This window comes from Physeter macrocephalus, chromosome 10, assembly GCF_002837175.3.
Source record: "Physeter macrocephalus isolate SW-GA chromosome 10, ASM283717v5, whole genome shotgun sequence".
In the NCBI taxonomy this organism is placed as follows: domain Eukaryota; kingdom Metazoa; phylum Chordata; class Mammalia; order Artiodactyla; family Physeteridae; genus Physeter; species Physeter macrocephalus.
The window spans coordinates 663,239-676,120 of record NC_041223.1 but is presented as its reverse complement, the minus strand read 5'-3'; the positions used below and the strand labels follow the sequence as shown (position 1 = coordinate 676,120).

General features: G+C 49.7%; 1 protein-coding gene across 9 annotated transcripts in view; it reads left to right on the top strand.

Annotated features, from left to right (window-relative positions):
- The window catches only part of FAM120B (family with sequence similarity 120 member B), a 116,446-nt gene that overhangs the window by 39,772 nt on the left and 63,792 nt on the right, over positions 1-12,882 (top strand). For 8 of the 9 annotated variants that reach the window (XR_003681578.2, XM_028494750.2, XM_028494752.2 and 5 more), the window contains one exon: positions 576-668. Coding sequence is in view for 8 of the 9 variants with exons in the window: in XM_028494750.2 (XP_028350551.1) it covers positions 576-668 (93 nt within the window). In the remaining variant the exon portion in view is untranslated. Of the gene's footprint in view, positions 1-575; positions 1,620-12,882 lie in introns of those variants that run through there. The other variant, XM_055087400.1, reaches the window with a different exon arrangement.

Here is a 12,882-nt window from a genome sequence, read left to right as displayed (position 1 = left end):
TTCTCACTCACACTTTGGTTAGACTCTTTGATTCCACAAAGGATGGGAGGGGACTCATATCTGGAGAATCCTGGTTTCCTTTAAACTGGGATCTGAGGGCACAGTTGATGTCTGGGGCTGGCAAGGGTGGGTGTTTATCCCAGCTCTGATCGCTCTGGCTCAGGCCAGCTGTGGGTGCTCTCTCTCCGTCTGCAGACCCCTGAATTGTCAGTTCTGGAAGTTTGTGTCAAAACTTGATGACCTGTGTTGCTCCAAGACTTAGACTTGGTCATAGCTCAGCCTTTCCCCAGGCGTTCTGGAGCGTTCTGCCTTGCCTAGTGAGTAACAGGCTCCCCTGTCCAGTTTGGCCCTAGGTGTCGTGGAGATTTTCAAACCAGGGACTGTGGGTGGTGGGAGAAAAGACCCTGCTCACCTCCACTGGCGCCTCTTCTGCTGCCTGTGTGTGTGTGTGTGTGTGTGTGTGTGTGTGTGTGTGTACGAGTGTATGTGTGTATGTGCACATGCATGTGTCCCATGCCTGTATTTGGTCAGAGCTGGTTTTCCTGGGGCTGACGCTGACTGTCTCTCCCACACAGGTGGACACCCTCTGTCTGGAGGATCTGCACGCCTTCATTGCGCAGGCCCTGTGCCTCGAAGGAAAGACCACCATGGAGCTTGCAGACTTGCAGGTACTGACTGTCACACCTCTGAGGATGGCCCGCCTGACCAAAGGTGTGGCACACTTGCCAGCCTTCTTAACATTCGGTTGGTGTTTTACAGGAACGTCCCCATGACTTATTTATTTTGTAACTGGAAATTTTTGCCTTCTGAACCCCTTGACCCATTTGGCCTACCTCCTACCCTGCCTCTGGCAACCAACAATCTGTTCTCTGTGTCTATCAGTTTGTTTTTGTTTTTGTTTTGTTTTGTTTTAAGATTCCACATAGAAGTGAAATCATATGTCATTTGTCTTCCTCTGATTTATTTCACTTAGCGTCATGCCCTCAATCCATGTTGTCACAAATGACGAGATTTCATTCTTTTTTACGGCTGAATAATATTCCATTATGTGTGTGTATGTATGTGTATGTAACAGTTTCTTTATCCATTGTGCTCATCGGTGGACACTTAGGTTGTTTGCGTGTCTTGGCTGTTGTAAATAGTGCTGCAGTGAACATAGGGGTGCAGATCTCCTCGAGATAGTAGTTTTATTTTTTTCTGATAAATACCCAGAAGTGGAATTGCTGGATCATATAGTAGTTCTGTTTTTAATTTTTAAGAGCCTCCATGCTGTTTTTCAGAGTGGCTGCACCAATTTACGTTCCCACCAATGGTGCATAAAGGTTCCCTTTTCTCCACACCCTCTCCAACATTTGTTATTTCTTGTCTTTTTGATGATGGCCATTCTCACAGTTAAGAGGTGATATCTCATTGTGGTTTTGATTTGCATTTCCCTGATGATTAGTGATGTTGAGCACCTTTTCATGTCCCTGTTGGCCATCTGTATGTCTTCTTTGGCAAAATGTCTATTCAGATCTTCTGCCCATTTTTTAATCAGATTGGTTTTTTTTTTTTGCTATTGAGTTGTATGAGTTATTTATATATTTTGAATATTAACCCCTTGTCAGATATATGATTTGCAAATAATTTCTCCCATTCAGTAGGTTACCTTTTCATTTTGTTGATGGTTTCCTTTGCTGTGCAGAAGCTTTTTTTCCTTTTTTTTCGGTATAGTTGATGTACAATAGTATATGTTACAGGTATACAGCACAGTGATTCACAGTTTTAAAGGTTATACTCCATTTATAGTTTTTATAGTTATTATAAAATATTGGCTTTATTCCCTGTGTCGTACAATATATCTGTGTAGCTTATTTATTTTATACATAGTAGTTTATATCTTTTAATCTGCAGAAGCATTTTAGTTTGCTGTATTCTCACTTGTTTATTTTTGCCTTTGCTGCCTGTGCTTTGGGTGTCAAATCCAAAAAAGTCATTGCCAAGACTGATGTCAAGGAGCTTACTGCCTATGTTTTTTTCTAGGAGTTTTATTGTTTCTGCTCTTATGTTCAAGTCTTTAATCCATTTTGAGTTGATCTTTGTGTATGGTGTAGATACAGTTTCATTGTTTTGTATGTGACTGTCCAGATTTCCCAATATCACTTGTAGAGACTGTCCTTTCCCCATGGTATATCCTTGGCTCCTTTGTTGACCACTTATGCATGGATTTTTTTCTGGGCTCTCTATTCCGTTCTGTTGATCTTTGTGTCTGTTTTTGTGCCAGTACTAACTGTTTTGTTTACTGTAGCTTTGAGATAACAGTCTGAAGTCAGGGAGTGTTATGCCTCCAGCTTTGTTCTTGTTTCTCAAGATGGCTTTGGCTATTTGGGGTCTTTTGTTCCATACAGATTTCAGAATTGTCCTATTTCTGTGAAAAATGCCATTGGTATTTTGATTGGATTGCATGGAATCTATAGATTGCCTTGGGTAGTATGGTCCTTTTAACAATATTCATTCTTCCAATCCATGAGCATGGTATATCTTTCCATTTGTGTTATCTTTAATTTCTTTCATTAGTGTGTTATAGTTTTTATTGTACAGGGCTTTCACGTCCTTGGTTAAATTTATTCCTAGGTATTTTATTCTTTTTGATGCAAGTGTAAATGGGATTGTTTTCTTAATTTCTCTCTCTGATAGTTTGCTGTTACTGTATAGAAATGCAGCAGATTTCTATATGTTGATTTTGTATCCTGCAACCTCACTGAATTCAGTTAGTTGTAACGGTTTTTTGGTGGGGTGTTTAGCGTTTTCTACGTATAATATCATGTGATATTATATCACAAATGGTGACAGCTTGACTTCTTCCTTTCTGGTCTGGATGCCTTGTATTTCTTTTTCTGCCTAATTGCTCTAAGACTTCCAGGACTGTGTTGAATAAAAGCTGCCTTGTTCCTGACCTTGGAGGAAATGCTTTCAACCTTTTACTCTTGAGTATGAGTAGCTGTTAGCTGTTCCTCTGTTTGCAAAATAAAATTTTAAAGAGTTAATGTTGAGTTATTAGTACTAATTCTTAATACAAGGCTGTAGCCACAGCCACACGGCCTTCCTTCTGGTCTCCTCTCTTGCTGCCATCAGCCTGCCCGTCCCCTCAGCAGCTGCTTGGCCGCTCACACCAGAGCTGGGCCCTGACCTGCTATCCTCTTCCCTCCTAAGAAAACCAAACAGCCAGGCAGGGGGAGAAAGGAAGCTGGAGGTCATGCTGGCTCCTGGTTTGTTGTTCAGCTGGGGAAACTGAGGCCCTGTGGGCAGCAGAGCGAGCCGGGCCGTGTCCCTGGCGAGCTCGTGACCTGGAACGTGTTCTCATGAATGCACAGCAGGGCCTAACTCGCCTCTTCTGTAAAACAAAGGGGACTCCACACTGCTTGCTGCCAGGTCAGGGCGCAGGGCTGTGGGGTCTCTGTCAACACGGTGTGCGGTCCCACCCATCTGTTACTGGTAGAGCCAAGGCAGAATCAGGGCTCCTGACACCCAGCTCTGTTCTTGCCTTGCCCTTTTTTGTGAGAAATGCCCGTTCCTAGGAGGAGGGAGGCCTTCGGGAAAGGGCCCTGCAGGAGCACCGTGCTCGGGCTGCTGTGTCCAGACACACCAGGCACCGCCCCGTCCCGGCTGTTGCCAGCACAAAGGGCCTGTGCGGCCATCATTCCCCCCCAGTTCCTCTGAGTCCTGTGACCGGGTGGCATGTGCTCTCCACACGTGATGCCAGAGCCGCCGTGGGAAGTGTTCCCAGGGGGCAGGGGCTTTTAACCGGCCAAGAGGTTCCGACTGGTCTCCGTGGGAGCAAAGGGCCGCGTGCTGCTGGGCCTGGCCTTCCTGCTCGCCATTGCTCATGGGGAAGTTTCAAATACTCTCTTAGTTTTTTACCCAGCATTATTTTCCTTGCCCCAGCGGCCCAAGTATAGCTTTTAAATGATATGCGTATTTACATGTTTATTAAAAATCCAGGTGATTAGATTATATTTGTAAAGATTATATCACATTTTTTATATACATACTGTACACACATTCATTTACAGACATAGAAGTCTGCTATATATGAAATCAAAGAATACAGGAACCCTTAATCTGGAGTAATATAAAGAAAGAAAGAAGAAAAACGGTATTACTTGGCATCAAAAAAAAAAAAAAAAGACAGGCTTTTTTATAAAGCAGGGAAGGCAGTGACCAAGGACACTGGTCTCCTGGGTGCTGAGAGCACGGTGGGGCCAGGCCGTCGGTCTGTCAGTCAGTCTCCAGTCGCTACTCTGTCCTCTCTGAATGCGGGGTATGTACTTGCTAGTTTTCCTGTCAGCGTCGTAACTGTCCACGTGTGTGTTCAGCCTACGGCTCTAGAGGACGGGGTCTGCTCAGGTGGTCCTTTCATACTTGGTTTGTACAGCCCATGTGAACACACGTGCATGCGTATAGATAGAGATGCAGGTGCATGGCTAGCAGGGAGAGTCAGTTAAGTAATATTCTGAACTGTATAGCAAGTAAGTAACTCGTGAAGTCCCCCGCCTTAAGCGACTTGAAAGGGGGAGGGTGGATTCTTAGATTCTTCTGTCTGTATCATTTAAGACAGGGGTGCCTCAGCCAGAGAATAATCACAGGTAAGGTATCACATGTCATGATGTGTGTGTTCCTGTGGTCACTTGCCCCCGTCCTTTCCTGGTTCCTGCCCATCGGGCGGTGGTGGGAGGAGCCCTGGGCCTCAGGAACCCTGGATCCTGCTGTTCCTGTGAGCAGTACCTCTAACTTGGGCGCCCTGTGTGCCTGTCCAGGAATGTAAAATGGGTGCACGTAGCTGCCTTGCTCACCGCCAGGGTTTTGTCAGACTTGGGCACGTGCCCAGAGTGTTGTGTAAAGTCCTCTATGAAGCTTACTGTCACTGAGCCAAGCAGAGCCCAGGCCTGGCATCCCAGCCAGGCTGCGTGCTCTCAGAGCCTCTTTGCTCCGCCCCAGGGTGCCCCATGGTTTAAATTTGCTTTCACTCTCTTCTTTTGGAATGAGCCAGAGAGACACTGGGGCTTTCTTTGCCCATCAGTTCCTCTCTGCTGCATTGGGTCCCTGAGACCAACAAAACCATAAACCATCTCCTTCCAGGGGGAGGCCCCCAACTGCTGGAGCATTCCAGGCTCACCTCTCCCACCCCCGGCACTCGGGGAGACCTATCTGAGCCACCCCGAAGCCTAGCTTACAGGAGGTGGCTGGCACCTTTCCTGGCACTACCAGGGCTCCCTGGAAAGTTCTTGGTCATTTTTGATTGGGGAATTAAAAGAAAAAGAAATAAAGAGTTAGTGGAAAGGAAAATTCTTTTCTGAAATTCGAGCTGTACCACATTAGCAAGGGGTCTGCTGTGAGCATAGCATCTCATCTCCCCGGTGAGGATGTTTCAAGATTTACTGGGCACGTGACGATTGGGGCTGGTCCACGGCTGGACCCTCTCTGCCTCCTGTTGGGTGCTGGTCGAAGGCCCAGTGCTCAGCACATTTCATATTGAAAGCAGTGCTGTGCCTTGGCGCTGAGTGCACGGGACCACAGGCAGTTCAGTCAGAGCCCTGCATCTTGGGCTTAGACTCCAGATTGTGTTGGAGCCACATTACGAGGCCACAGCTCCTTTTCCACATGGGTTCCCCAGCGTCGTGTCATCCCCCCAGCAGCCATGCACCTCTCAAGTGGGGAGCAAACGCAGCGTGTGTGAGAAGCAGGTGTAGACGTCTTCATCAAGAGATCTCTACGTAATATTGCCCTGGCTGGTAAATCTTCACTTTCTGAATCGCTTTAAATCCCATAGGCAAAAAATCAAAATGCTTTGAGGACGTATTGAGATCACATTCTTACAGCACATCAAAATAGTATGCTTTGCTGATTAAATCACTGAAACAGCTACAGAAACACAGGATTGTGTAAAAGTACATTCAGAGATTTAGAAAAATGCTTTCATTATTAGGCAGCTCAAAATTGGATGAATGAGTGAATAGTAGAAATAGAATCTATTGAAAGTTTTAGTAGACTTTTTAAAGTTGATATGTAAACTTAGGAGATGAGTGCTCCAGACAGATTAAATTAGATGAATGGGTAGGAAACCTGGTTTCCATATTTTCCTCATTTTTATTCTCTCTGGCATGCTTATGACTTTCAAAGGCTTTTCCCAGGCAGAGTATCGTTGAGTGACTTCGGGAGGGAAGAGAGGTAGTGAGAGGGCTCAGGGGGCCTGGAACCCAGAGTCCAGAAGGCCCGGTGCCCAGCAGGCCCAGTTTCACGTGGTTTGTATCACAGTAGAGGTCCTGGTACTCGGTGCAGAAGAGGCGGTCTCTCCGGGTGAGCACGCGTGCTGTGAAGAGACCGTAAGGTGGACAGTGGGGAGCACGGCTGGCGAGCCCTTGAGGGAACCGGCCTTGAGGGCTGGTCACGGCCCCTCCCTCGGTCCATGCGCAGTGCTCAGACAGGTTCTCCGGGCGACAGCAGCCCGGGGAGAATGGCCGCGCCCCCGGGAGGGGGCTGGGGGCCCTTGTGAAGTGAACGCGTGTGGGTGTGAGGGCAGCGACGGAGCAGGCGGGACGCCCCCTTGAGAGTCGGGAGAGATCTCGGCCCGCCCTCCCGGGCCCATAACGGTTCAGAAGGGTCGATCTCTCCCCCCCCAGACACCCGGGGTGTGCGCTTGGGCAGGAGAGAGCGAGGGAGGGCCAAACCCAGCCCGCCCCCGCCGCGCCCGCCCCCGACACAGCCACGCTCAGTCGCTCACACATTGTCTGTGGACGCGTTCACATCACAGCCGCAAAACTGGGTGGTTGCCATAGATGCTCTCTGCCCTTCCCAGACAGCTGGCCAGCAGCCCTGGGCGTGAACCTGAGAGCTGGTTGGTGGGCACGGCCGCCCAGGGTCAGAGGAGGGGTCCATGTGTGCATGCCTGGCAGTGTTCCCAGCTGCCCAACTTTAGAATCTGAGCTATTCACATTTGGGTTTGCATCCCTCTCCTGTTTTTATCTTGAATCATAAGCAGATGTTACAACGTCTTACTGCTTCTTACTACAAACATTCAGGTATTAAGACTTCCCCACTCTCGCTTTGAAACTGTCTCTAGCCTCTGTTCTCCCCTTTCCAGGCCACTCATACCCCAGGGTAGATTAAAGATTTTGACGCTCAGAATCTGCACTTTTCCAAGTAGGCTGGCCTTCCAGGCCCTCTGATTCTGTCTGCCCTGGTGCCTGTCTTGCAGTCCAGCCCCCGTGAAGCAGACCCTCCACAGACCTCAGCTTTCCATGACCACCAAGACCCAGCGTCACCACCAAGATGACTTCTTTCCTCCTGCAAATACCTGTAGTTACTCCTGGTTACCTGTTTTTGGCAATTACACAGGTGCTGTGTGATCCCTTTTCCAGTGTTGTAGGATCTGCTTCAGAACCATGTTCTTCCGTTTCTCAGCGAGGGTCTCTTACTGTAACACTGCTCTTGGATACGTGACCCCTTTCTCATGTCGTTCAGACTGTTCTTAAACTCCTTGGCTTGTGGCTTCTTCAAGAGTGGGGACTCCGCTTTATTCATCTTTGTGTATTCTCTGGTACCTATGCTTCTGAGTAACTTAGCAGGTACTCAGCTAGTATTTGTTCAAATGAATTGAAATACATCCTTCCTGGGGCAGATTAGGGGGCCGCCCGAGTGTTTATAACTTCTGTGGAGCCCCCTCGTGCGTCGTATGTACTCAAATAATTGTCAGTTTGCTTAATGTTTGTATAAACCGCTGTGGTGTTGGTAGATGTCCTTTTTATCTTCACGAACAAGAGTCTTTCACATAAAATGTGTTTTTCTACAGCAGAAACGGACCTCAGACATAATTTCAGTTTCACCTTTCTTTTTCTACAGCAATGTGATTTCTTTTACAAACCCCATCCGGTTGGTTGCGGTATGTATCCTGGGGTTGAGCGGGTGGGCACCCCCGAGACACTGTGCCCACTCGCTCTACCAGTGGGGGCCGGGCTCCCCGGCCCCGCTGCCCCCGTGCCTGCTCACCTCCCACATGAGCCGGGCAGCAAAGCTCAGACACCTTGCACGGAGTTTCTTCCCCCGACCCCACCTGCCGGAGGCGGAGCTCGCTGGCTGCCTGGGGGTCCTGCTGCAGGCTCTGAGCTCCACTCGCCCGAGGCCCATCCCCGCGCCTGCCCCTTCTTTTTGCTCAGACTGTTCACACCTGGGGCACATCGGAGGTCTTTCAGGTTCTCCGGGGGTGAGGCTTTTGAAAGTCAGAGGTCGGGACTTGGCAGTTTTACCCTTTCCTGTCCCCATGTATTGATGGCACAAAATCTTAGGTGACTGAAGGCCTTAAGGAAGAATGGGAAGAAAGGTGGAATTATGGTTAGAATTACCTTACTACATTTTTTGTAAAGATTAGCCTTTTACCATTCTTTCAGTTCTGGGCCCTTTCTGCGGTTTTGTGCTTGTAAACATAATGGCGGACCTCATGGTGGTCGTGGACCCTGGAGCCACCTTCCTTCTGACTGGATCACTCGAGGCTGCAAGAGCTGCCTGAGATGAGGTGACGGGGTGGGGGAGATGAGTGCAGCTTTGAAGCCATAGGACGTCTGCATGTGTGCAGGTGGCTCTGAGTCTGGAGAGGGGTCAGAACCAAGGAGACGGTCTGGAGCGGACATTGCAGGTGGTAACACTGTGGGAATAGCAGGCTTTATCCTGCCAGCCGCACGTGGGCTGTGCTGCTCCCATAGGTATTTCCTCTGTCACATAGTTGTTCGTGAAGGAAAACTTGACTTCAGACCAAGCTGCATGTTCTCTTCTTTCATCTGTTCTTGGGTCCTTTCTGTGAGCCAGAAAGCACTCCAGTAGAAATTGTTTTTTCCTGTTTGTTGTCTGTGGTCATCCATTCTGAACCTTAGGTGTAGGTCAGGATGAAGTTGGAAGTTACCTGTGTGTTCAGAGGCTGTCTCCTCATGCCCTGCACCTTCGGGGGCTGCAGATCAGAAAGTTATGGCTGGCAGGCCTATCAGTCCTGCTGGACCCAGCACGCCCAAGAAAGCCACTGACTTTGGCCGGTAGAGATTTTGTTTCTATGTGGGGTGAGTTCAGAAAACCTGCAGTTGTTCCACTGGGTGTTGTGGGTATTTTAGTGACGTTACAGGGTGCTGCAGCTGGCCCAGTCCTATGACGGGTGGCCCTTGCCAGTTTCTCACTTATTTCATGGTACTCTCTTCCCCTTTTGTTCCTTGCAAGTGTCCATTTAAATTCTAGGAGTGCATCTCAACAGTTCACTCTGGCCTGGATTAAAGATGTGACGTAAAAACGACATTGGATAAGAACGTGTACAGGAGAAATGGAATTTTTATCTCGCTTGCTGAGGGCAGGGGCCGTGTAACGACGGCCCACGCAGGCCTCGATGTTACCCTTGGGGCAGCACCTGTTGTGTCTCATGGTGACCCTGTGTTCGCCAGAACCCAGCCCTGCCCCTGTGTGTCATGAGAAAGAAGAGGTTTCTGGATGCACTACTGCTGGGCACCTTGTTAAACGGTACCCTGCCTCTGATTTCTTTTTCCCTCTAAGGTAGGAGCGGAAGATGGTAGGTTTCCCCACGCAGCCTTCACATGTCACTTATTTACATGTAAATCCAGCAGCTATTTTTAAAGTACCCACTGTGAGGACAGCCCTCCTGCAGCGACCCACCTGACACGCTTACCCCTGCTGTGTTCTCACAGGCTTATCTGTGTGTCAGATAGATGCGGTCGTGTTATCCTCCACTTAAAGATGAGCGGCTCTCCAGGCCTAGCCGGTAGTGTCTGCGTCCTCCGTACAGACAGACGCAGAGCCCTGCTCCTGTGGTTCCCCTCTTCTCCCCGACACTCACACGGGTCACGTGCTTGACGCCCTGTCTCCTGCGTGTTCACACACCTGCCTTTTGGCTCGCGTCTCTCCCCGTCCTGGGGGTTTGAGCTGACTCTGGTACCTGGCCCGTGGTCGTGTGGTTGATGTGTAGGTGCCAGCCACCGGCCACGCTGCCTCAGGCGGCCTCCTGCCCCCGAGCAGCGACACGTCTTGTTTCACGGCGGGAGGGAGCACTGGACAGAGATGGGAGGTTTGGAAGGGGAAGTTGGGGAAGCTGCTAGGCCACGGGGCAGTGTTAGTATTGGATTCGAGCCCTGTGCCACCCCTGTTGGAGACGGAGAGTCGGGGGGTCGCAGTATGACTCGCTTACGTGGGTGTCCCTGACAGCGTCCTTCAGCAAATAAAAGGGTTTTTTTTGAGAATGAAAAGTGTTAAGAGAAGGGACAGGTAAGTTACTCAGTGCAACATGAGAAGCCTCCAGGGGAGGATCTCAGCAGACGGTTGCCCCATTTTCGGTGGTCTCTGCTCTCAGGAACCATCTTCAACAAGCTCTCACGGAAGCCGCGGGACCCCTGTCTGACTCAGGAGGGCTGAGGAGCAGCCGGATGTTAGGAAAAGCCGGACCAGCCCCTCTGTTCCTCCAGCGCCTGCCCGGCAAGGTTCAGGCGGCCTCCTTGGGCTTGTGTTGTACGGTTGTGCCTGCCTGTAGCCACAGAGGACGTAGGTGCAGAACCTCCTGAGTCCAGCCGGCCTTTCAGACCAGAGGAACTCAAAGTTTGCTTTTGTTTTGTTTTTTGGTGAGCCTGCAGTGCTCTCCTCGCCGTGTCTGGATTTCCACCTAGTTTTAGGACAGTCGCTCTGGTGAAGCAATGCCTGAAACGGAGCATCGGCTGACTTGGGGGTTTTGGCCTCCATGTATACATACATAACTGCTAATACCTTAGCATATCAACAGCACACAGTTGAGCTGTTTACTGTTAAATATTTACTGTGAGGCTTTGCAGCGTTAGAACTGGTTTTTCTGGTTTCTGTGTCCCCATTAGATGCTCCATCACCTCAGCAGGACGCGCTCAGGGCTCACCCCTCATCTTCATTCCAAAGCACCTTAAATCCTATTTTCAAAACACGGCCGCTTTTATTTATGACTTTTATTGGCAAGGCCGTACCTTAGTTTAGCCACACGGAATTAGTCCATGCTCACCGGTGACTCTGAGTCCGGATTCAGGGTCAGCCTTCTGCCGCGCTGCCTTGTGCCCTACATTCCAGTTCTTTGGGGAAGAAGAAGAGTTGCTATGTGACTTTCTCTGTTGCTGGAAGATAACCTCAGGTTCTGATTCTGCAACCTGTGATAATCTTCTGCTCTTTCAACACAATCAGCTGTTTATTTTTGGAACACAGACTTGGTTTAACATTTGAAAACCGGTGTGATTCACTTCGTTAGTACCTCGCATGATGCAGAGAAAGTATTCGGTTGAATTCAGTACTTGTTTGTCTAAAAAGTCTCAGCAGACCAGGACTGGAAGGGAATTTCCTTAATCCAATAAAGAGTATCTACAACAGAAATCAGACCTGATGGTAAAACAGTGGAAGTTTTTCCACTCTGGTAGTCAGGGGTGCCTTCTTTCACCACTTCCCTTACACTGGAAGGAAAGAATAGAACTATCATTATTGACAGGTGGTGTGATTGTGTATATGGAAAATCCAGATCTACAGGGCAGCCATTAGAATTACTAAGCAAATTTAACAGGGGCTGGTGCAGAGTCAACATACACAATCCAGGTATATTCTACAGAAACAATAACAAGTAAAAATAACCCCCGCATTTTTTGTGTTTACACTGACATCAAAGAAAAAATATGAAATACTTAGGAAAAATCAACAGCTGGGCCAAGTCTCCACACTGGCAACCACAAAGCATTGCTGACAGGATGCACTCCTGGGCTGGAAAAAGACTCACTGTTTAAAGAGGCCCGTTGTCCGCAGAGTGGATAATAGGCTCAGCATCCCCAGTCAGCCCCGCGTACAGTGGCGTGTGACAGCACGGAGGGGTGAACGGCCTGGGGAAACCCCAGCAGCGTCAGCGCGGGGAGGCCGGAGCCGGGTCCGTCAGCTCACCGGCGAGCAGGCCCGTTCCTGCTTTGGGGAGTCGGTTAGCGCTACCTCTGGGGCCAGTGGGTGTGACAGGGAGGCGCAGAGGGGCTTCTGTGGTCCTGGTGACATTTGCTTCCTGGCCCAGGTGTTGGTTGCCTGGTTTGTTTGAGAATTCAGGTGGCGCACATAGGATCTGTGCTTTGCAGAGTGGTATACTTCATTTCCAATGTACTTTAAAACGGACAGACAGGTGTCGAAGAGATGAACAGAAACTGACTCCATTACGGGAAGATGTGCTTCATGAGAGAATTGCCCCCAACACTCGGAAAGTACGCAGCCCCTGCGGCAGTTCACCTGACCTTGAGCAGCCATGGTGGGTGCGCTGACCTGGGGTTGAGACCTGCCCCGACCTGTGCGGCCTGCGGTGCAGCCTCGGGGCTGGGCGCTTTGCAGAGAGGGGAATGCGGGAGGTGGAGAAGGTCCAGCGGTGGGCAGGCGGGAAGGTGCCGACTGCCACTGCCACTGGGGCCCCCAAGCACTTGAAGTGGGGTGGTGCATCGGGGAAAGGGAGCATTTGATCTTACTGCACTTAAATTCAAACCTCACCCAGGGCCCCAGCTGCTGGTGTGGACAGTGCGGCTCTAGACAGACAGTACCCCGTGTGCGTGGGCGCACAGGGTGAGGGCTCGACGACTGAAATCGGGGAGACGGTGGAAGGTGCTGATGACAGCGAGGGGCAGGTAGCCTGGTGAGGCGCGGCAGAGAGACCTGAGGGTCGCGACCCCGGCCCTCTCGGTAAGGGAGGTGAGACCTGACTCAGAAAGGGCACGGACATCTGTCCCTTTTCCTGGTTTACTTCAATTTTATAAACTGTGTGAGATACATAATGACATTTAAAATCGCTGCTGTTTACTTTGAGCAGCACAGATCCACCCGATGCCGACAGAC